Raw genomic sequence first — 23510 nt, 5'->3', positions numbered from 1 at the left:
TGTCTAACTTGTCGTCTGCTTTCACACGGATTTATCATTCACTTCAACGGTTTGCCCAGCTGTTCCCTTCATAAAGGAGAACGGGATCCACGATCTATTTTGATAACTGAAGACTGAAAACAGTAAAATTGTTGATCTAAACTGGAATTTGTTTGTTTTGATTTTGCTGCCCTTTCTTGTACTATGCTGATTTATCGACCCTGAACAGTGACCTCCCCTCCCCTTCATTTGTTTAGGTATTTTCTTTTCGTCGGAACGTCGCTTGCAGTGCTGACCCGCATGGGAAGCGCAAAGAATTGTCTCAGGTGACCAGGTAAACTGCAGCTAAAAACGTAAGAGATAAGTCTAGGGATTCATAACCCAAAATAGGAATTCACGTAATGAGTTTGGAAAAGGAATGTTAGCCTGGTTTATGTGGACCTTTCAGTCACGATGATGATTGGAGTGATGGGTTACTTTTAGTTTTATGGGTGAATTTTTCTCGCGGAACCTAGGGAATCTATGCAAACGAACAGGCATCCAAGGCAGACTGAGACTAAAGGAGATGGATATTTGATTTGATATGATTGTGTCTGAGCATCAGTCACACTGACTCAATGAGTTTGTCTTGGGAAGAGATGACTCTTCAGTCAACTCATCGTCATACACTGATACCTGTATGTGAAAACAGATTGTTTATTACAATATTTGCTTGTTGTTGGGGGCAGCCTCAGTGGGTGCAGTGTTGTAAATTTTTATATTTAGAGGTTGGTGAAATTGAAATGCTAAATACTGCATGTGCTTCTGTATAGATATATAGATATTAAAAAAATGGATGCGCACATATCCACTATCAAGTTATTACTCTGTGTGTGTGTGAGAGAGAGAGAGAGAGAGTGTGTGTGTGTGTGTGTGTGTGTGAATGAAAACAATCAAATTTATATAGTGTCTTTCCATGTAAAAAAACAAACATTCTCAGTTGCATTGTACATTGTAAAACCTGATGAGTAAAACATGCATTTAAACAGTAAAATGTAAAAAAACTAATCAGACCAATCAAAATCATTTTCCCAGATGTTGACACCAAAGAGATGGTCCTCAACAAATTAAAACGCCTTAGAAACTGCGAGAAACAGTCTTTCCGCAAAATGATTAATGTACCAGATAAGACTGAAAAACAAAGAGAAGGTGACAAAAAAACTGAACATGGAGATGAAAAGACAGAGGGAAGAGGAAGGACTGGATGTCATCATCAGAAATGGGGTAGAATCATTCCCAGACCTAAACCTGGCCAGGATGAAAATGACAGAGCTGGTAACACTGGGGTACCAAGCTCGGAGCACTGACTCGAGAATACCAAAAGAAATGCTGTAAATAATGTAGTGTAAATAAATAAAAAGATATGAAAGTTACAAATAACAGGAATTATGGTATGTAAGGGGTGATAGTTACAGTCCCCAAGGTTTGATGTTTTTATTATTAATTGAAACGCAGATAGTATTGGAAGTGAAAAACAAGAACTGAATGCTTTGGCTTGGGATTTAAATCCAGACATTAATGCAGTTACTGAACTAAAGCCAAAGACCCCAAGACCTGACTCTGGGTGGGAACATGTAATTGATGGATATGTCTTGTTTTCTAATGAGGCTTGTTTGTAAAGACTTATCTGAATGTTGTATGTAATACACAGCTGGAAGAAGTTTGCAGTCCTGTCTTTTGCTCCTTTACGCTTGAAAATGAGGAATTAAAAGTTGGAGTTGCATATAGATCTCCCAGTAGTATTTTTGAAGAGTGGCACAGGTAAGAAAGTGTTGATGGGTGATTTTAATTATCCTGACATTGATTGGGAACAAGAAGTGTGGACCAAACACAAAGACACTCATGCTTCAGTTTTGCCAGATAATTTTGTAGTACAGTTTGTTACTCAACCAGCACATTTTCGCGGTAATCAAGCAGCCCTCACAGGCCCCATTGCTGTTCCCCCTCCTCCCTTCTCTGTCGACCCCCCTCCCCCACCTCCTCCTAGGGGGGAGAAAAATTTGGTTCCGGGGGGGGATCTCTACTTTGCCCACCCGGGCCAAGCCACCCCAGTCTCCCCAGGGGAGGGGATTCGGGGTGCGTGGCAACCTCCTCTGCAGGTCTTTCTGCTATCCGGCCGGGCTCCCATGCTGGGGGAGGCCTGCGCGTGTCAGGCGGTTCCGGGCAGCCAGCCCGCTCGTCTTCAGGCGGGACTGACACCCAAGTCAGACCTGACCTCCCTCTGACTTGGCCAGGTTTTTCCCTTCATGGAGGTCAAGGCGCCAGTGACCCTTGGGGTTGGGGTCACAGGATGGCTGGTGCCCACGGGTGGTTACCCCCATTCTACCCGTACTGGGGCACACCTATGGTGCACGCTGGGTTGCTGGGAGTACCAGGGGCCAACCCCTTGTCCGCTCCCCACCGGACCCAACCCAGCACATCTCACAGGGTGACACACACAGCCCCGACAAGTGGGATCGACTTCTTGTCGGTCAGGTCTAACTCCTCAACCAATATTGCCACTCTGTCCACAAATTGGTCCTCTGTCAACCCACAGGTTACCTCCACGGTCACAACGGCCTCCTTGTCAGGAGCGACGGCTGCCGAGGGGCCCCGCTCGGCCCGGGGGATCCTGCAGTTCCCACCTACCCAGCCCTTGGTCCTACAGGGAGATGAGTGGGTGTTTGTCCCCTCACAGCACTCGTGGGTCCTTCATGCATCCAGGGACGCCCTCTCTGAGAAGGTGTGGCACCCACTATCCCAAGCATGGTTGGACCTACGGTCCTCACTCTCCCCACCCACTTCAGGCGTCAAGGACATAACAGCTGCGGCTATGGTCCCTGCTCGGGATCGTCCCAGCTCATCCCGCTGGGCTGACCACAGCTCACAGGACGCCCCAGTGGATACATCCACTTGGGATGGCACCCAGCAGGGGATGGACTGCGAACAAGAGTGGGAGCCCCTGTCTTCGGATGAGGACGAACAAGCGGATGAGCACTCTTTGCCCCCATCTCATGGGGACAGACTGAGCCCATGCCTCCCTAGGGACCAGCCTGAACCAAACTCGGACTTTGCCGAGCTCGAACTGACCCTCCCCAATAGGGTCATGCATGCCGAATCAGTCCCTCAGGCTACTTTGTTACCCTTAACCCTCCTTAGGCCATGTGACTCTAACTCCAGAACCACAAGGAAACTCAGAGCGCCGGAAATGGCGCAGGAATGGCTTAATAAGCCAGCCCGCACTGTCAGGGGTGCTGCTTCCGTCCCTCCTCCAGGCAGGGAGTCCCTCTCTGCCCCGGGCGCTTTTTCCCCAGGCAAGTTCCTTAAAGATTCCTCCAAGGGAAGGGTGTGGTCCTGGTACACACAGGACCACCCTGCCTACAGGGAAGCAGAGCCCTCCGCGCAGGACAGGATGTTGGTCTCACAGCGCACCACCTTCCCCACTTCAGCTACCCTATCCTTTAAAATGTTAGCAGAGTGGGACAAATTGGCCCGCCGCTGCCTCCTCAAGGTTTCCACGGCTTATACCTTCTTCGACGCGTTCCTCCACAGGGCCAATGAGCTGTGGGAACAGCGTCCAGTTAATCAGGACACGGGGTTTCCTTCCTTTGTCCTGCCTGGCCTCTTCACCGACCAGAGGTTAAACACTTCTGGCAATAGGGTAGCATCTGGTCTCACGGCAGCTGCAGACACAGCTACCAGCCTTCACTTCAATACTGTGCTAGCGCGGCGCGCCGTTCTCCGCCTCTCTAACATTCCTGTGGAGGAGAGGGCTGCCCTGCGGTCCATCCCAGCACAGCAGCACTCCCTCTTCGGCCAGTATGCACCCCATTTTGTCAGCCACAGGGCAGAGACAAACTGGGAGGTGGCCTCATATTTAGCACACACCTCCCAGGGGCGCCAGGGTTCTATGCCATTGAAGAGACCGGCCACCAGGGCCCCTCCATATACCATGCCACCTAAGTCAAAGCGGCGTGCGCAGAATCAGCGGCAGAGGAATAAATCACCTCATGTCTGTCCAAGCCGACTGGCCATGCCCAAGGCCAGAAGGCAGCACCCCTAATGACTGGGCCCTGATTCAGCACTGCCAGTCGTTCAGGCCCTCCAAGTAGGAAACTTGTCCCGGCATGCACATCAGTGGCGTGCTCTGGGACTCAACGACTGGATTGTATCGGTGCTAGAGTCGGGGTACGTGCTGTCTTGGGCGGAGGACCGCCCCCTCTAAGATCCACTCCTCCTCCTTATGTGCCCAGCTGGATGGAGCAGGAGAGCGTCTTAGAGAAAGAGATATTGCACCTACTCCTCATAGGGGCGATATCTCAACTCTTGGACCCGGGCCCCGGTTTTTACGGCCGGTTGTTCGTGATTCCAAAGGTCTCGGGAGGGTGGAGACCAGTCTTGGACTTGTCCCCCCTCAACAAATTCCTCCCCAAAATCAAATTCAAGATGGACACACAGGCACAGATTCGGGAGACCATTCAACAGGGCGATTGGGCTACCTCTATCGATCTGAAAGATGCTTATTTTCATATCCTCATCCATCCGGCATCCCATCGGTACCTGAGGTTCGTGTGGAGGGACAAGGTGTTCCAGTTCTCGGCCCTCCCATTTGGTCCGTCCCTTGCCCCTTTCCTGTTACCAAGGTGGTGCGGGAATTGGTGTCCATCGTCCGCTCGGAATCCATTCGTCTCTGTGTGTACCTGGATGACTGGCTTATCCTGGCCCAGTCGCAGGCCCTGTGCCAGAGTCATACGGCCAGACTTCTAGACCTTTGCTCCCAACTGGGCTTCCTCACAAACCAGGAGAAATGCGATCTGTTCTCAAGTCAGTCCTTCGACTTCTTAGGGATGAGATTCGACACGCGGTCCATGATAGTCTGTCCGACGTCAGATCGCTGGGACCGTCTGGCAGGCCTCCTCAGCCACTTGCGCCGTTCCTCCCAAGCAACACTTTCTTCCCTCCTGGGCATGATGGAGTCCATGGCACCTCTCATTCCCCTGGGCAGGGTTCTCAAGCGCCCTCTTCAGAGGGCACTGAGGTTACAGTGGTCCCAGAGCACTCAGCCATGGGATACCCAGATATGTCTGGGTGAGTGGTTCCTCGAGGTGACATCAGAGTGGTTAATCACCCCTCTTCGGACACAGGGGGTGCCCATAGCCCCACCTACTCTTCAGGTGGCACTCTTCACAGACCCCTCCTCCCTGGGCTGGGGAGCCCACATGGACTCACTCCATGCAGCAGGGACTTGGTCCCCGGAGGAGCGCCAATGCCACATCAATGTTCTGGAACTGGGGGCAGTTCGCAGGGCTCTCCTGCACTTCATGGGGGAGGCCACTGGCAAGACCATCTGCTTGTTCACAGACAATACGATGGTTGCATGTTACGTGAACAAAGGTGGGGGGGGGGGAGAGCGCACTCGGCAGACCTCTCCCTGCGGACCGAGGCTCTCCTCCGTTGGTGCCACAGCAAGTGCTTTGCACTTTCAGCGAGACACATAGCAGGAAAAGCCAACATCTTGGCAGATGCTCTCAGCAGGTCCAAGGGTGTCATCCACACAGAGTGGACCCTGGACAAGGACACCCTTCAGGGGGTGTGGGAACGGTGGTTTCGGCTGATGGTGGACCTTTTTGCCCCAAAGTTCAACAAGAAACTTCCCACTTATGTCTCTCCAGTCGCCGACCCAGAAGCATGGGCAGTGGATGCTCTCTCTCTAGACTGGAGCAGTCTGATTGCCTACGCGTTTCCTCCCTTTCCAATTCTGTCCAAGGTGATACAGAAAGCCAGATTGGAATGCCCGCAGCTGATCCTCATTGCGCCAAAATGGCCAGCCCAGCCCTGGACCTTCAGTCCCTGACACATGTTCCACCCCAGGAAATCGAAACTAAATCTCGTCTGCTGAGGCAGCCTCGTTCGGGCATTCCTCATTCCAATCCTCAACCTCTCCACCTGCACACGTGGCTGCTGTGCGGTCGGAACTGTCAGCATCACCATTGAAGTCTTCGACCCCTCGGTCGGCCTCTGTGTCGGCTGCGCTGACCCAGGGGGGTGCCTCCTCTGACCACCTCTCCATAGTCACCAAAGCAAGGAGGGAGGGAACGGAGACTTTGTATGACTTTCGCTGGAAGAAATGGTTGCGGTGGTGTACAGCTCAGGACATTCCCCCTACTAACCCTATGAGCATGCAGCTGGCCAACTTTCTGGCTCACTGCTCCTCGGTTCTCAACCTGTCTGCTAGTTCTGTGCGAGGGTACAGGTCTGCCATCTGTACCACAATCAAACAACTAGGTGGTCCCGCCTTTGAAGCGGATTTCCTGCTTAGAGAGGTGGCTAGGGGTGCCTCTCTGAAGGAAGCTAGAAGCCCCAGAAGAGTGCCCCTCTGGGACTTGTTCCTGGTGCTGGATTTCATTTGAAAACAGCCCTTCGAGCCATTGGGGACTATTCCTTTCGACTTGCTCACCCTCAAGATGACTTTCCTTCTGTTGCTGGCCACAGGCCGTCGTAGAAGCAAGATTCATGGTCTTAGTGGAATGCCACAAGATCTGGCCTTCCACAGAGATGGTTCCATCACTCTTCGTTTCCTTCCAGAGTTTCTGGCTAAGAACCAAGACCTCGAGGTCCCTTCCCCCTCTCTGAGGGTCAGACCTTTGTCTGATATTCTTGCCCAAGATGATGAGGATAGGCATCTCTGCCCTGTTCGGTGTCTCAAATACTATTGGGATAGGTCTCGCCATAGGCGTTCTTCTCAGAGGCGTCTTCTCATCTCCCTCAATGAGAATTACAAGAAAGACATCGCTGCAGGCACCATTTCCTGCTGGGTTTCCCAAGTCATTCGTAGAGCCTACTGTCATGCACACAGGGATATCAGCTGTCTTCATCCCAGAGCACACGAAGTGCAGGCCATAGCTACTTCGGCTGCTTTTCAACACTCAGTGCCACTGCAGCATGTCTTGGAGGCAGCCTTCTGGCGGTCTGAGAATCCCTTCATCAACTTCTACCTCAGGGATTTCCGTATGACCAGGGCTGACGGTTCCAAGGGGATTTCCTTTGTCGCGGCTAACACTGCCGTCTCAGTTACAAGGGCTCCCCATACGAACCAGTAGGCGTTGCCCTCCTCCATTTGCTTTAAATTCTGCATCAGTTTGACATGGTACAGAATATGACACCAAAAGGAGGAGTTTGTATTATACTCCATGTTTGGTGTTACATATACTTACCATGTCAAACTCGAATGCCCGCCTATCCGTCCCCGCATCTCTGCCGTGGTTCTCATGGGGCATTTTCTTCGATGGCCACGGAATGATTCAGCGCTTATAGCTTTTAGAGGCGTTTGATTGGCTAGGGGCGGACCGGGCAAGACTGCTCATCTTTTCACTGTTAACCGCGCGAAATTTGGCCAAGCAGAACAAACCGATAGGCCTAGTTTGCATCAGTTTGACATGGTAAGTATATGTAACACCAAACATGGAGTATAATACAAACTCATCCTTTCTGTATTATTATTATTATTTTGAGCATTTACGCCTAATCTTGAAAATAAGCCCTAGGCGTTTACAAATATATGTCGAACACATGTAGATATCAAAAAGGAAAAATTGAACACAGGATACCAAACATCATTGAAAACTATTCATCCCCCCCCAACCCCCTCTGTGGACCAGAAGCCTCAATGGACTTGAAACAAAGAGAGATGACTTTGTAAATAATTCTTTCTTGTACTGGGAGCCAGTGTAAAGTACGAAGGAGAGGAGAGACGTGATCAAATTTACAGGAACGAAAGACAAGATGAGCAGCATAGTTCTGGACTTTCTGAAGCCTATCAATGAGGTAGCTGGGTGAACCAACAAGTAGGGAATTACAATAATCCAGGTGGGACAGCATAAAGACACAGAGGAGAGTTTTGGTTGCATCTTCAGTCAGGAGATGATGAATGGATGTAATTCTGTGAATTTCAAAGTAACACAGTTTGCATTATTTGCAACATGCTGCTGATAGGAAAGAGACTGGTCGAGTATGACACCAAGATGTGGATGGTACTGAGCTGCAGGAGACTTCATCAGAGAGAGATTTTGGGGTCATTGTTGACTCTGATCTCTCTTTTGATGTTCTTGTTAATGAAACCATAAAAAAAGCCAATAGATTGACTGGAATGTTAGTTGGGAATATACATTGTAAAAGTAAGAACATTATGATGCCATTATTTAAGTCATTAGTCAGGCCAGTCTTGGAATATGGAAATGTTTGGAATATGGGCTCAGTGAAACATATAGACAGTAGTAGAAAATGTTCAACGAAGATTTACTAAAAGAATCATTGACTTTGCTGATATGGACTATGAAAATAGATTGCAAGCACTTCAGTTACATAGTTTAGAGTATAGAAGACTGTGTGGTGATTTAATAGAGATGTATAAAATGACTCATGGATTATATGACAGCAGAACTATGAATTCTTTGTTTACATTGAATGAGAACACTGCTACAAGAGGCCATTCCTACAAACTGTTTAAATTTTCAGTAAAAACTTACAGATTTGTACATTTTTTTTTACTAACAGAGTAACAAATGTTTGGAATAATTTGTCACAAGATATTGTTTCCGCAGGAACAGTGAATACTGTTAAAAATTATCTTGACATTCATTTACAGAATTTTAAATACGAAACTCATCTAGATATTTCTTGGCCTATGTGCTGACAAGCATTGTGCACTCAATGTTGGAAAAATGCATCTATCATATTTGGGGACTCACATTTTCTTCCCTACTTCAAGCGGGCAAAAGGCCTTATCAGGCCTGCACGCCATGATATTGATATGATATTGATATGATAATATCCATAAACCTGCACAGACATCCGATCAAGTACTAAAGTGTGTCAGACACACAAAAATCTTCATACACAACATCAGTCTCATACACCTCTGTATCAAAATTCCCAAATAATGCACAGTTCATATACCACAGTTCCTAATACAGGCACACTAGCTGAGCAATTAAAAGCATTGGACTTTCAATCTGAGGGTCCTGGGTTTGAATCTCGGTAACGGTGCCTGGTGGGTAAAGGGTGGAGATTTTTCCAATCTCCCAGGTCAACATATCTGCGTACCCTACTAGTGCCTGAACCCCCTTGGGGTGTACATGCACACAGAAGATCAAATACGCATGTTAAAGATCTTGTAATCCATGTCAGCATTTATTGGGTTATGGAAACAAGAGCATGTCCAGCATGCACAACCCCGAAAATGGAGTATGGCTACCTACATGGTGGGGTTAATGAATGAAATGATCATTCACATAAAATGTTAGATGTCTGAGTGTGTGTGTGTGCATGCCTGAAATCTGTTTGAATGACACAGGAAATGAATGATGATCACCCAATGGCAGCTGTCAGTCGGCTCTGCCCTGGTAGGCAGCCTGTTGTGCAAATGACCCTGAGTTTGTAAAGCACTTCGAGCTTGGTCCCCGACTGAGGATAGGCACTATATAAATATCCATATCAAAAATCATAATACAGCAGCCTCCATGGTCACCTGCACCTCCCCCTCAGAGACCCCTTCCCTTGGGTCATGGTGTCTAGGGTCTCTAGCGCCTCCCTCTAGGGACTGACTGCTTCTGGGTCACCCTGACAAGGTCAGTGCAGCTTGTGGCTTCTCATTACTGCATTGGGGAGATTAATGGGTGTTCATGCCCTCAGGCTCCAAGCATGCATGGATCCCTTCCAAACCATCTTAGGAGGCGCAAAGTGATGAAACTGGCACATCCTCGTAGACGTTGTTGGAACTACAGTCCAGGGGCTCTAGCCCTGCAGCAGGCGTGAAGGGGATAATCAGCCAGCATCTTACCAGCCTTTAGATTGGCCCACCTTTCTTCCCATGGGGCCGCACACCCAAATCAGAAATCTGGAGACCCCCTTAGGTGTGTCCAGGTGTGAGGAAACCCTGCCCAATATGGACTGGGAGGTTCATTTTGAACTGCTGTTCTGAAGAGTGAGAATACAGATGGTTTCTCCTCCCCTCTCCTGGGTGACAGGTCGAGTCTATGCTCACCTTTTCATCAGGCTAAACCCAGTTAGATCCTGGTGGCACTGGGGCTGACCCTCCCCACATGGGTCACTCTGCCATCAGCCCTCGGAATCTGCCCTTCATGCCACACTGTCATCATTAACCCTTCTTTGGCAGCACAGCAGCACCTCCAAGACCACTTCTTGATATAAGGTCCCACAGACAGCACAGGAGTGGCTGATTAAACCCGCCCTCATGGGCAGGGTTAGTTATTCTCTACCCCCACCCAGTATGGAGTTCTTTTCTGTCCCTGGGGTCTGTTCCCCTCAGGAAGTACCTCTATAGACAGAGAAGACAAGACAAATGAAAAGGACTCTTCCAGGGGTGTGGTTGGGTCCTTATACACCCCTGTTCACACAGCTTCTGTGGGGTAACACCCTCTGGGTGGTACAGGGGGCTTTTCCTACAACGCCTTCCCTTCCCTTCCTCAGCCATCCTTTCTTACAAGATGTCTGGCTGAGGCACATAAATAGGCCTGTCAGTGTCTGCTACATGTTTTCTCAGCGTTATGCCTTTTTTGCTGCTTTCCTCTACAGGGCCAGTCACGTATGGATGAGTGGGGATTTCTGTGAGGTTCAGAGTTGTCTTCTCCTGAACCTCATTAACTCTTCAGCCATCCACAGCTGCCTACTTTTGGCGACAGAGTGGCTGCGCGTCTGACAGCTAAGGCAGATGCTACTACCAGCCCGCACATCAACTCCATGCTTGCCAGAAGGGGCTCCGTAATCTATCTCTCTAACATATCAGGGGAAGAAAGGGCTGCCTAGCAGTCACTTCCCACCCAGCAGCACTCCCTCTTGAGTTTTTGTCCCCTGCACAGAGCAGGGGCCTAATTACACCCCAAATGACTCGGACACATTTTAGACCCTCCAGTCGCTCAGCCCCAGCAAGTGGGGCTTCTTTCCCATGCACAACAGTGGCGTGAGGTGGGACTCAATGACTGGGTTATATGGGGGTGCATGCTGTTTAGGGCAGAAGATTCCCCCTCCTCAAGACCCAATCCTCTTCCTTATGTACCCATCTTGGAGGAGCATGGTAGCATAATGACGAGGGGGATATCACATGGCTTCTTGAAGGCATGACATCAGACCCCAAACTGGGGCCCTGAGTTTTTAGAGATGCCTGCTTGTGATTGCCAAGGTCCCAAGAGGGTGGCAACCAATCCTGGATTTGCCCCCCTCAACAGGGCCAAATTCTTATGGGCACACAGGCACACATTTGAGAGACCATTCAGCAGTGTGATGTGCTGCAGCTTTCAACCTGCAGGTTGTGGGTTTCCAGATCCTCATTCATCCGGCATCCCACCGGTACCTGATGTTCATGTGGAGGGACAGGGTAATCCAGTTCTCTGCCCTCCTCTTTGGTCATTACATTGCCCCCCGTCTTCTGCCAATGGTGGGGCTGACATGGGTATCCAGGTTCAGTTCAGTGTTCAATTCCTCTATGTATGTACCTACACAACTGACTCCACTTGGCACAGTCGCAGGCCCTGTGTACAATTCACACGTCCAGATTTCTGGAGCTGTGCACACAATAGGGATTGTCACAACAAGGGGTAAATCATGCTTTCTTCCTGAGTCGGTCCTCCGTCTCAGGGATGACATCTGCCATATGCTCCATGACGGTCAGTCAGGGGTTTTAAGTATTCAGTTCAAGGTGCACAGAGACTAGGCCTTCAGAGAGCTTAGCCCAGGGTCATGCACATCTGTCTGGGAGATTGTTTCCTTGAAATACATCAGCAATGGCTTATTTACCCCCACCCCCCCACCCCACCCCATTCCCCCCCCTTCTGGCTCAGGAGGTCCCAATAGCCCCCTCACTTAAAGTGGCGTTCTTCATGATGCATCCTCACGAGGAATGGGGAGCCCACTCTGGCTCACTTCTTGCAGCCGTGATTTGGTTGTCACAGGAGCCAAGTGGAACTTCACTCTTCAGGAACTTGCAGCAGTTTGCTGTGCTCGTTGATGACCTCATGCGGTGGTCCAAGGCTCTCCTTTGCTGGTGCTACAAGGGCATTGAGACATATAGGGATAGTACCAACCTCAGCAGGCGCTCGCAGCAGGTTCAAGAGTGTCTTCCACTTGGAGTAGACTCTTTACAAGGACACCCTGCAAAGGTCTCGAGGGAGAATCGAAGAATAGTCAGCAGAGAGGAGTCAAAAGAGCATAGTGTTCTAGAAGGATGGTATAGATTGAGAAGGTCTGAAAAATATGATCGCATATTGTTATAATAGAGACACTGAAAGCAAAGACAAGCAATTTTATATTGAATTCTAGCCTTCACAGGAAGCCAGTGAAGTGTTCAGAGCAATGATGTTCCACTCTCATGCCTGGGCTTGTGGAACATGATTTTGACTGTATCATTCAGAATGCATTGCAGTTTATGTAGTATTTTATTAGGGAGACCAGCTAGGAGAGAGTTATTGTCGGCTGATGTAGATAGAATGGAAGAAACAACAAGTTTTTGGGCAGCAGCAGTAGTAAGGAGTAAATTTTGCTTAGTCCATGTAACTGACAGAACAGAGTGTGTGATAAGTGTTTGATGTGCATCCATGGAGAGTGCTTCATCTGAGTAGATGCCAAGGTTTCCAACAGACTGGGAGAATGGTTTATCATAGCCAGAGATGGACATACGGGTACAGATGACCTGATTATTTTTTTATTTTGTGCTTGGTTTTATCCTCTTCCATCTTCATCTTGTTTACACTCATCCACCCAACCACATTCTCAATATATTTTTGCAAACTACTGGAAAGAGTTGGAAAGTCTGATGCGACAGTAGAGTTATGGAGCTGGGAATTATCTGCAAAGAAGTGGTAAAACCTATGTACAAAATAAAGCTGGACCCAGGACTGAACACTGTAGCACTCCATACTTCAACGCAGATGGGAGAACATTCATGACCAACAAGGACAATTCGGGTGCATCAAGTTAGAGATGAACCAATCCAGGACAGTCCCAAAGCAGCCAGAAGTACACATGGACACATGACCACTGTCAGAAACCTGGAGATCATTAACCACATGCGACAAGATGGTTATCATGCTGTGGTACTTACAGTAACCTGACTGAAATGACACTAAAAGGTTGTGAGACTCCAGATGTTACAGCAACTGTTTTAACACAATATGCTTGAACACCTTTGGTGAGAAAGGTAAACTATTAACAGGATGGTAGTTTCAAACTGTTTGGATCAAGGTTGGCCTTTTTCAAGAGGAGCTTGACAAAAGCATGCTTCAAACTCTGAGGTACAATACCAGATGATATAGACTTACTCATAATGACAGTTACTGTGGGAATTATCTCATCTGAACAATCATATAGTACGGGGGCCTCAAGTATCATATTTGTAACCAGATTATGCAAGTGCATAAAAGTTGCTCTTTGCACAGTTAAACCAGACTTACGCCGGTTAGGCTCTGCTTGACGCCGTTTTACATTGGCTTGTTTTACCTTGAGAGTCATCCAGGTAGCAGACGTACAGTCCATCAAGGTGTGCGTAATATGGGGGGCAGCTGACGTAGACATGTGTTATAAACATCTAGGGAGTCAACTGAACCAGACAGTGTCTGACTCAAATGCTGTGCAAATATCAGTTTTAAAGATGTGCATGTCAATAGCTTTAAAAGACCCGCCAAAAAAACCTATGCAAAAGGAGGTATGTCTTCAGCTTTTCCGTTTAAGGTTCTAATGGGGAAAATAACAGCACCACATTGATTTTTCATCACAGAAATAAGCATACCAGCTGGCAACAAACACAGCTATAAACTTGCATAGGTACATATTTTATGTTGCCCTACTTTCAAAATAAAAAAGACTACAAAATCTCTGAGTTTAGAGAGTTTCAGAAAATAATTCTGCTTTGGCCAACTTCAGATTTGAAATTCATGCTGTCAGTAAAAGGGACTTAAGCAGACCAATCCAGTCCATATACGCTTCATGCAGGTTCCAAGTTAAGCAGCCATTGTCAGTCTGAAGTAAACGCACTGCCTTTCAAGATGGGCACAAAGTTAAAAGTTATTCCCCTGCATTCCTTGCATAATTATAGTATGCCTCAATTGTCCGATTATTCCATTGATGACAGATTTTTTAATGACCTGTTGTACCAGGTATTACATTAAAAAACAAAAAAAAATCTAAAACAAAAAACAGTGATGACATGAAATAGTAATTTTAGGAGAAGGGTTCATGTGTATTTAATTTACATGTATTTGTGTAACATAGAGCCAGTTGTGTGCATGTGTGTTTGTGGGGGTGTTTGTGTGTGTTGGGGGTGTTATAGAACTTGAAATGAATGATAGGAAATTTATCTTGTGTTCACAGTTGTGTTCAAAATTTAAAGATGTATACAAGGTATAACAAAAATATCACATTTAATGTTTTTTTGTTTCAGTTTTCATGTGGTTGGAGTAAAGACAGATGTCCATGTTGAAATCAGCTGTCAGTGGGTCAGTGTGTCACAGGTGGGTGACACTGTGTCAGGCATGCTTCAGGTCAAGGCTGTATGATGTGAGACTTGGGGGGAGGATTGTAGAGGGGAGTTTCTACAGACTGGTGCACCACTCGGCCCCTGTGCACAGAGTGCTGTCTGACCCTGAGAACAAGGGACAGCATCAGAGGGGAGTGAACTTTGACACGCTGGGGTCATGGAACAACCGTCTGTCCCTCTCCATTCTCATGGAAGAAAGCATCAAGAAGGGGAAGTTGATTCCTAAAATTCCACTAGAGGAAGTCGGGACAGCATCTTTGATTGGCCGACGCAAAGTGAATGAAGACCGCCTGGTGGTGAAGGAGTTAGAAAACAACTTGCTGTACATTGGCATCTTTGATGGACATGCCAGCTCCTTTGCTGCAGACTATGTGGTGGAGTATCTGGAGCATCACATCAAATACTTGTTGACCAAGACAGACGATCTGCACCTGGTTCTTAGCAAGGCCTTTGTCAATGTGCATAATGTGATAGCAAGGCATCTGACACACTACTTCATGGGTAAGCCTATGTGTTACAAACAGATTGAGATTGCATTTTTATTAGAGATAGATTTGAATTGTATTTATATCTTTTAAAAACAAATTTTGCTCTTTCTACATATTTAACTTTAGATTGCGTAAAGATTTGCTATATCATAGTATATGTGACGTTAATTGCAAAGTGACATAAATTATTGGTTGAGATACGACACAACTCAAAAACCTTGAGGACGAGATGTCAAGCGAGAAGATCAATGGTTATCTTTGGATATGCTAGGACTGACATGTCAAGCGAGGTTCAACGGTTATCTGTGGATAAGATAGGACTTACATGTCAAGCGAGCATGCCTAAAAGCTGTATTGAAGAACGCTTCAAGAGCGTGTGAAGTAAGGAGTCCGCTGATCGTTGTAGAGATTGATGCAGAAGTCTGATCTAAAGTAAAGATTGAATTATGAAGAGTTGTAAAAGGCTCGTTTCCAGTGTTTTACAGTTATATTGGTGTTGAAGATTAAACTGTTAATCTTTTATTGAAATTCAGCATTTTGAACCTGATATATGAGTCGATATTTGCTCTGTTCATATCAGATTCAACAAGAGATCAGAATCAACCCTTGTCGCTATCACTATCAGACAGTGTTATACGTCCTCTGAAGATTTTAAGAACAAGTGTTTGATTCTTGCCATTTACGTTTTGGGAAACAATCAGCTATCATCACCTGCCTCAGACAGCACCCTGCGTCCTCTGAGTATTATTCATAAAGTGCGAGAGTCATGATCAAAGCCCATATTACAACGTAACACTATGTTAATGAGAAAATTGTGATAGAACATCTGACACACTATGTCATGGGTAAGACTTTGTCAACGTACACAGTGTTATACCACAGTATCTGACACGCTGCTTCATTTGTCAGTATGCACAATGTAACAGCAAGACATCTGACACACAACTTCACAGTAAACCTTAAATCATTGTGCCACAGTATGATTGCAAAACATGTGTCGATGTCATGGGTAAACCTTTATCAGTACAATAGCAAGACATCTGATAAACTACTTTTTTGACTCACTTGTGTAAACAAAGTGAGTCTATGTTTTAACCCGGTGTTCGGTTGTCTGTGTGTGTGTGTGTGTGTGTGTGTGTGTCTGTGTGTCCGTGGTAAACTTTAACATTGACATTTTCTCTGCAAATACTTTGTCAGCTGACACCAAATTTGGCATATAAATAGGAAAAATTCAGTTCTTTCCAGTCATCTTGTTTAAAACAATATTGCACCTCTGGGATGGGCACAAAAAAATAAAAAAGAAGCCTAATTATATGCAAACTGCATTTACTGTTATATTTATATTTTTTGTATTCTCTAAACTTGGCACTTTGACCTCTTATTCTGACACAACAACAAGAGGAGTCATTATTATCATTTTTTGTTCCAACAGGAACTTCTTTTGCTAAGCATGGAAGTTTTATTTATTTTGCAAATGTTTTGGTGCAGATAGTAAAGAAGGGAAATTACTCTGTAATTAATGCTAGGGGACTTAATTTATCACAAGTGAGTCTTGAAGGCCTTGCCTCTCTTGTCAGTTTATGGGTTAGTCTTTCAATGTCACAGCAAGTCATCTTATGCTATTTTAACCAGTTGAGTGCCAGAGAATTTTGTAAAAAAAAAAAAAAAAAAAGTTTTAAAAAAGTGTTGTCCCCTTGCCAGGGAATTTTGAGGATTCAGGGGTAATAAATCAAAACAAATTCTAGTACAAAAATATGGGAGATACAGAAAGAAAGTAAACATTTTTGTGAAGGAAAATGAATGTAGTTTCTGCATCTGGGCTTTTTTTTACCCGAGTAGGTGGATTGTAGATAACTGTTCAGGCATTTAAAATCAAGATAATAATTTTTGTGCTACAAAAAAGTATATTTCCACCTCTAGATGATGACATCCATAAAGAAAAGAAACAAAATAGAGCTTGAAATAGCATGCCTATTGTCAGATTATACCTGTAGAAGAAATTATAACAGGCCATAAGTTTATGATTTTTAAACAAATCACAGCACGTGAAGACATGTAAGTGAATCACTGTCCTAACAATGACTGTGGTGGTTATAGTCAGTGGAAAAGGTCAATCACAGTCTCAGAAACTGAGCTGGCAAGCTTTTTGACAGTTAAGAGCTTTTGCAAGTGAGAGGGTGAAGTTCTTTGAAGACATTCACTCCCTTCAAGTTGCAAGTGGGCCGATTAAAGTGCCTGTTGTGCATCCGGCTTGCCACCTCTTCAAACATGTCAACCATCTAATTCAGTGAAAAAAAGCGTTAAACACAAAAAGCACTTGTTTCACGTCCAATACAGATTCAACCCTGCATTTTGTGAAAATCATGGAGCATTGGCAGTTGTCGATTTCCTGCAGTCTGCATTGAAATGTGAGTACACTGGCGTCCAACTGCCATGCCCCCTTCATAACCACTGGCTGGCATTCAACTTATGGTCTTATATCACTCCTCTCCCTCTCCTCCCCTTCTTCCAACACTCGCTGCTTGTATTCTGTCAGTCATATGCCACTTCATATGCCACTTGTTCAAAAACGCTGTCTGATTGGATAGACCAAAACTGAATTACCATAGAATGGGCTGTCAGTTTTATCACTGTCGTTGTCAATAAGAAATATTACCTTGTGTTCAAGCCAGTCATCAGACAAGAGAGATCCTTCTCCATAGCTATAGCTGTCCATGATCACAAGCACAGCTTTCAGAATTGTGTAAATCCGCTGACTGTTACCACCTCCTTTACTGGATACAGTTTCCAGTGCCCTTTTTTTGTGTATATGATGCAACTCCCTTTTTCATGCGCATATCATGTGGTCGGTTAGCAAATCATTATCAAGTAGAAAGGGGTCTTCTACCTGATGTATGTTCTTTTAAATAGTATTTTTATAATCCAGACGCATCAATCTAACCTTTCAGAGTTTGTTTATGTGAATTGAACCAAACTCCAATGAATGAAAAATCGGAACATATGCAGGTCGTCAGTGGATGTCTAAAACTAAAAGGCACTATGATACTGACTATGGCAACACTTTTTGTAGGACTTCAGCTGATGTCCTGTAGGCACTCAACTGGTTAATGGTAATCCTTTGTCATTGTGCACAATCAAGGCATCTGACACTATGGGTAAGCTGCACACATATTAAGCCCTGTGCTGTCATTATAATGTGATTTCTGTCATCTTTTCTGTAATCTGTGATTATAGTACTTGTAGTTCTATGTCTGTGTCATGGTTCTTGTGATTTCTGTATCTGGTGCTTGTGGTGTTAATATAGATCTGTCATTGATGTATCTTCTGGTAGTAATAAAATAACCCTGATATATGGATGATGGTATCCTTGTGGTGACTGTGCCCAGAGGGGGGGAGGGTGTAGAGTATGGAAAAGACCTTTGTTGCACATATTTTTGTACATTGGTCTAGTTAAACTGGCTGGTAGTGTGGTAGCACAGCATAGTAGCAAAACTATGTATTGTGATGGACTCAGATATCCTTTGAAACATGATTTTACCACCTGGGACTGGGATCCAGATAGATCTACTGCCTGCAGTACAATGGAAAGGGAACTGTACCATAAACATTTTGGTTCCATGTGACATCTCTGTTTTTAGCTCCATGTGAAAGAAAACAGTTTGGCTTGCTTCACTTAATACTAACAATAGGCTTTTTAGTATATTTTTCTGATCATGAATACAATGGAACTGAGGAATATATTCTCATGATAGCATATATCTATACTTTATTTTTTAATCAGATACTTTTTTTAAGACTGGTGCTCTGATGTCATTATAGTTTTGAAACTGTATTCTGTGATACTGTGGATGCTGAACTGGTGTTGTGTTGTTTCTGTTTTGTGGTTGATGCTTTAGCACAAAGAATTAGAATATTTATAGACTGTATCACCAGTGAAAGTAGTCTATAAATATTATAAACTGGAAAATGCTAATATTTGGCTTTTGATTGATTATATTTCAAAATGAAATGTAATGAAAACACATTAATACTGTGATTTTGCTTACCAAATCAAACAAAATTTTCATCAAGTCAAGCACTATTAGTGTATTGTGTACATTTTAGATAGCAGTGTTCAAGGGACTACTAAGTACTATTGCTTCATATGTGTTGAAATATGAAAACTTTGTCAAAATGACAAAAGATACATTTCTGTCATCATTTACAGATTATAGATCTCATCTTATTCTGTCTGTCTGTACTATCAAGTTTAGTCTGGAAAATGGTGGCAGTATTTCCATTCTGCGCTGAGTGTTCTAAAAACAAACCACTGATGTTGCAGACACAGAAACATTTGGCACGGGGACGACAGCCACAGTGTGTCTGATCCGTGACAGTTCAGAAATGGTGGTGGCCAATGTGGGGGACAGCCGTGCTGTGCTGTGCAGGAAGGGCAGAGCACTGAGGCTGTCTCACGACGACGACCCTGAAGACCCCAAGGAGTCGGCCCGAGTCACCAAGCTGGGTGGCAAGATTGTACAAAACAGTCAGGGCATCTCTCAGGTCAGTCTGTGGGATGTAACACCATGGTAACATTACTAACAATAGATTGTACACAACAGTCAGGGCAGCTCTCACATCAGACTGTGGGCTTCCACACAGCCATTGCAGCTACTGGATAAATTTAGTTACAGAGATGTGGGCTGTGTGGTGCCAGAGACAGTTGTAATCTCAGATCATTTACATAATTTCCTATTTTTTGGGGTGAATTATAGAAAAAGCTTGTTGGAGACAGCAGACCATTATTATATTTACAAGAGATATTTCTCTTCTCAGCCATCTTTATCTCTTTTCCACGAATATCATTGCAAAGTAGGTGACGAGCATACATTACATGTTTAATACCATTTCATGTTTCCTATGTTTTATGTACAACTTGTACAGAAAAGAGGAAAATGTATTGGTTACTTTGCAAATGGAATATGAAATATCAGCAGGTGTTCATCACTTTTACACATCACACATTTAAAGTGACATTTAAAGTGTCAGTTTCTCACTACATGTCCACATTAAGTCAGCAAATGGCAGAACACCTTGAAGGATACTGTGTGGCATTGTGCAACAGTCTGTGACATGTTGCAGGTGAATGGACGACTGGGGATGACTCGCAGTATTGGGGACACAGAGCTGAAGTCTTTTGGTGTCATTGCTCAGCCACACCTCAGGGATCTGGAGGTATGGACAGCTACATGGCTGCCTGTATAATGAGTCATGGGTGTCAGGGAATATGGAGAGGGGGGAACCCACACATCAGCACTCACAGCAGACAGCCATTTGCAGTGACGGATGAGAAAGAACAGAAGGATGGTGATCCAGTGAAATTATTATTGATATAGCTCCTATCTTCGGTCAGAGACCAAACTCTGCACTTTTCAAACACAGAGTCATTTGCACAACAGTCAAGCTTTAGCCAGGCATAAGCACACACGTGTATATATGAGTGGATTTTTCTTCAGAATTTTGCCAGGGACTACCCTTTTGTTGTTGTGGGTTCTGTTACATGAGCTAAGTGCTTACTGCACACAGGACCTCAGTTTATCACTTATCTGAATAATAAGCGTTCAGACCACTACTTAAGGTCTTGAGGAGGGGGAGAAAAATTTGGTGAGTGTGGTATGCAACCTCATTCCCTTAGATTCTTTCATTTGCTGGGCAAAATTTCACATGCTTCCTCCAGACAAACATCCTCCAACATACAAGCTCTTCAAGTAAAGATAGATATGCATTGTACAGGCACAGGAGGAGGGGGTATTCGGGGCAAGTACAAGTGGCTCAGTTGCTGTTGTCAGTGTGTGTGTGTATTGTGAGGAGGGGGAAAGAGCAAGGGTCAGAAGGACCAGCAGAGTGAGTATGTTACACTTCCTATCTCTCACATGTTCATAACTTGTAACAGATAGTAATGTATACTTGTAAACACTTTGTAGAACTGACTGTATCAGAGCAGCACTGATTTGCTTATTGTTGTCATGACATCAGATACGACACGGCTATGATGCCTTCCTGATGCTGGCGACGGATGGACTGTGCTTTGTGCTGAGTGATGAGGAGATGGTCAACATCATCAGCAGCTGCCAGACCCCCTCAGAGGCTGCCGGTCTGGTGGCTGATCAGGCACTGCATTTTGGGTCAGAGGACAACTCCTCTGTCATCGTGGTGCCATTTGGGGCCTGGGGCAAGTACATCGCTTCCGCCAGTTCACTTCAGTACCGCTTTGGCCGTAACATGTTCAGCAAGAGAGACTAGTTCACTACAACTTCAGTACCTCTTTGGCCATAGCATGCTCAGCAAAAGAGACCAGTTCACTGCAGTACTGTTTTGGGTGTAACATGTCCGGAAAGAGAGACTAGCTCAGTGCAGTTGTTGTGGTACAAGGTATCCAGAAAGAGAGACTCCCCCTTTGGGTGCAGCATATTCAGCAAGAGAGACTAGTTCACTGCAGTACTGTTGTGGTATGTGGTCAGCAGGAACTAGCTGACTGCAGTTTGAAGTATCCTGATCTTCTTCTTCTTCTTCTGCGTTCATGGGCTGCATCTCCCACGTTCACTCGTATGTATACGAATGGGCTTTTACGTGTATAACTGTTTTTACCCCACATTATAGGCAGCCATACTCCGCTTTCGGGGGGATCCTGATCTTCAAAATATCCAGTGTTGTTAACAAATGCAGCAGCCTATCTCAGCTTCTGGTGATATATGGATCTATCCCAGTGGATAGAAAATGGTTCAGCAAGAGACAAGTTCACCATTATTTCAAGTGAACATTAACCTCCACACAGCAATGCATATGACCCACACACACACAAAGACTAGTTCACTATTGTTTGAAGTCAATATTGACCTCCATGCAGCAATGCTTGCAACCCATGCACACTGTGTGTTGTATGGAAACTCATTTTTATATTTCTGAATATGTTTTTATGAATTCTGATTTTGAAATGTCTGGTGTTACAAAGAATTAATGTTGCCACCTTTCTTACCTTTCTTGTGATATATGGATTTGTCCCAGTGGATAGAAAAGTATGAAAATGTGAGCAATGACTGTCCAGTGTTTTGTCTGTGTTAATTGTATGTGAGCAATGGCTGTCCAGTGTTTTGTCTGTGTTAATTGTGTCTTGTCACTCTGTTTCTGGGGTAGAGACATTTCCTCTCCATGGATCTCAAACACACACACACACACATGCACACACACACACACACACACACACACACACACACATACGCATGTGTAGATAATTATACTCCACAACTTTGGATTTCATAGTGCAAAGTGACAAAAAGTACAAGCAGCCTGGCAATTTTGTGAATCATATGTAATGATGATAGAAATGGACAGGTAAAACCAGATGTGTTGTCCCTCTAAGTACGGTGCTACTGTAACTGGGTGAAGTGTTTCAGCACTTGGTGACCTGTACATCAGTATGGTGATGTGCACTGCAATCTGTATAACCTTGAGCTTCAGAACTCCACATAATAATCACACTGGCACATACACTCCGTTTTTGATGGGTGTGATAGTTTTGTAATCCTAGGGTCCTGGGTTAGAATCATGGCTGTGTCTGGTGGATCAAGGGTGGACATTTTTCCAATCTCCCAGGTCAACAGATGTGGATTTATGTGTATACACATACACAAGGTCAAACAATTATTGCATGTTGAAGATCCATAATCCATGTCAGTGTTTGGTGGGTTATGGAAACGGGAAAACTCAGCATGCACTCACCCAAGAGTATGGCTGTCTAAATGGCTGGGGGTAAAAAAAAGGGTGTACATTATACATGTCATGTGAAAGCCCACATGTTGATATGAATGAATGAATGAATGTGGGAGATGCAGCCCACAAAACCGAAAAAACCCACAGTTGGTTGAAGTGCGAGGTCTCACTGTCTTCACTGGTTGACCGTGCAGGACTGACCAATGTCACTGTATCTGGCATGTCATTGTAACTTGTCAGATTCAGTTACTCTGATTACCTGCATGTTTTCTAAACCTTCACACAGAATGACAAACACTGTAGAACTAAAGAGTATACAAGTTTTGAGAAAGAGTGTTGGGCATATAGCAAAAGGAATAGTGTGAACGTGTTTGTTGTACACACGTTTTTTCTGCATGTTTGGTGCTGCACAGGGTGTGATACATGCTGATACCAGTGTGCCAGAGGGGATATTTATGGGTGCATGGAATAAAGTTGGTATTCTTATTTTGTGTGGAGGGTGGTATATTGGTGTGTTTGTGTGTGTGTGTGTGTACTTCATGTATTCTGTGTATGTGTGCAAAATATGACCAGGTTTTTCAACTCTAATGCTACACACACAAACACACACATATAGGTTCACACACGCATACACACATGGGCGCACATGCACACACACACTCATACACGTGTGTGTGTACACGCACACACACACACACACACATGGGCACACACACATGTGGGCACACACA

At 45.1% G+C, this 23510-nt stretch overlaps 1 protein-coding gene across 3 annotated transcripts; it reads left to right on the top strand.

Annotated features, from left to right (window-relative positions):
* The first annotated feature begins 173 nt into the window (after positions 1–173).
* Positions 174–22578, top strand: LOC143292989 (protein phosphatase Mn(2+)-dependent 1K-like). Of its 3 annotated transcripts, none has more exons than XM_076603751.1 (5): positions 174–313; positions 14447–15043; positions 19352–19572; positions 20152–20244; positions 21046–22578. In XM_076603751.1, the coding sequence occupies exons 2-5, from the start codon at positions 14473–14475 to the stop codon at positions 21310–21312; spliced, it is 1152 nt and encodes a 383-aa protein (XP_076459866.1). In that variant the 5' UTR covers positions 174–313; positions 14447–14472; the 3' UTR covers positions 21313–22578. The 3 variants fall into 3 exon arrangements, with proteins under 3 accessions (XP_076459866.1, XP_076459868.1, XP_076459867.1); XM_076603753.1 differs by having other exon boundaries at positions 231–305; XM_076603752.1 differs by having other exon boundaries at positions 234–332.
* The last annotated feature ends 932 nt before the right edge of the window (positions 22579–23510 follow it).

This window comes from Babylonia areolata, chromosome 18, assembly GCF_041734735.1.
Source record: "Babylonia areolata isolate BAREFJ2019XMU chromosome 18, ASM4173473v1, whole genome shotgun sequence".
NCBI classification, from domain to species: domain Eukaryota; kingdom Metazoa; phylum Mollusca; class Gastropoda; order Neogastropoda; family Buccinidae; genus Babylonia; species Babylonia areolata.
Note: the sequence above shows the minus strand (reverse complement) of the source record. Positions and strands in the feature narration are given on the sequence as shown.

What these genes read in the sequence shown, in the direction of transcription:
- LOC143292989 (XM_076603751.1), top strand. Translation starts at nt 14,473, where the DNA reads ATGTCCATGTTGAAATCAGCTGTCAGTGGGTCAGTGTGTCACAGGTGG. An exon ending in TCTGACACACTACTTCATGG is followed by an intron (nt 15,044 to 19,351) that starts GTAAGCCTATGT and finishes CTGATGTTGCAG; the next exon opens with ACACAGAAACATTTGGCACG. An exon ending in ACAGTCAGGGCATCTCTCAG is followed by an intron (nt 19,573 to 20,151) that starts GTCAGTCTGTGG and finishes GACATGTTGCAG; the next exon opens with GTGAATGGACGACTGGGGAT.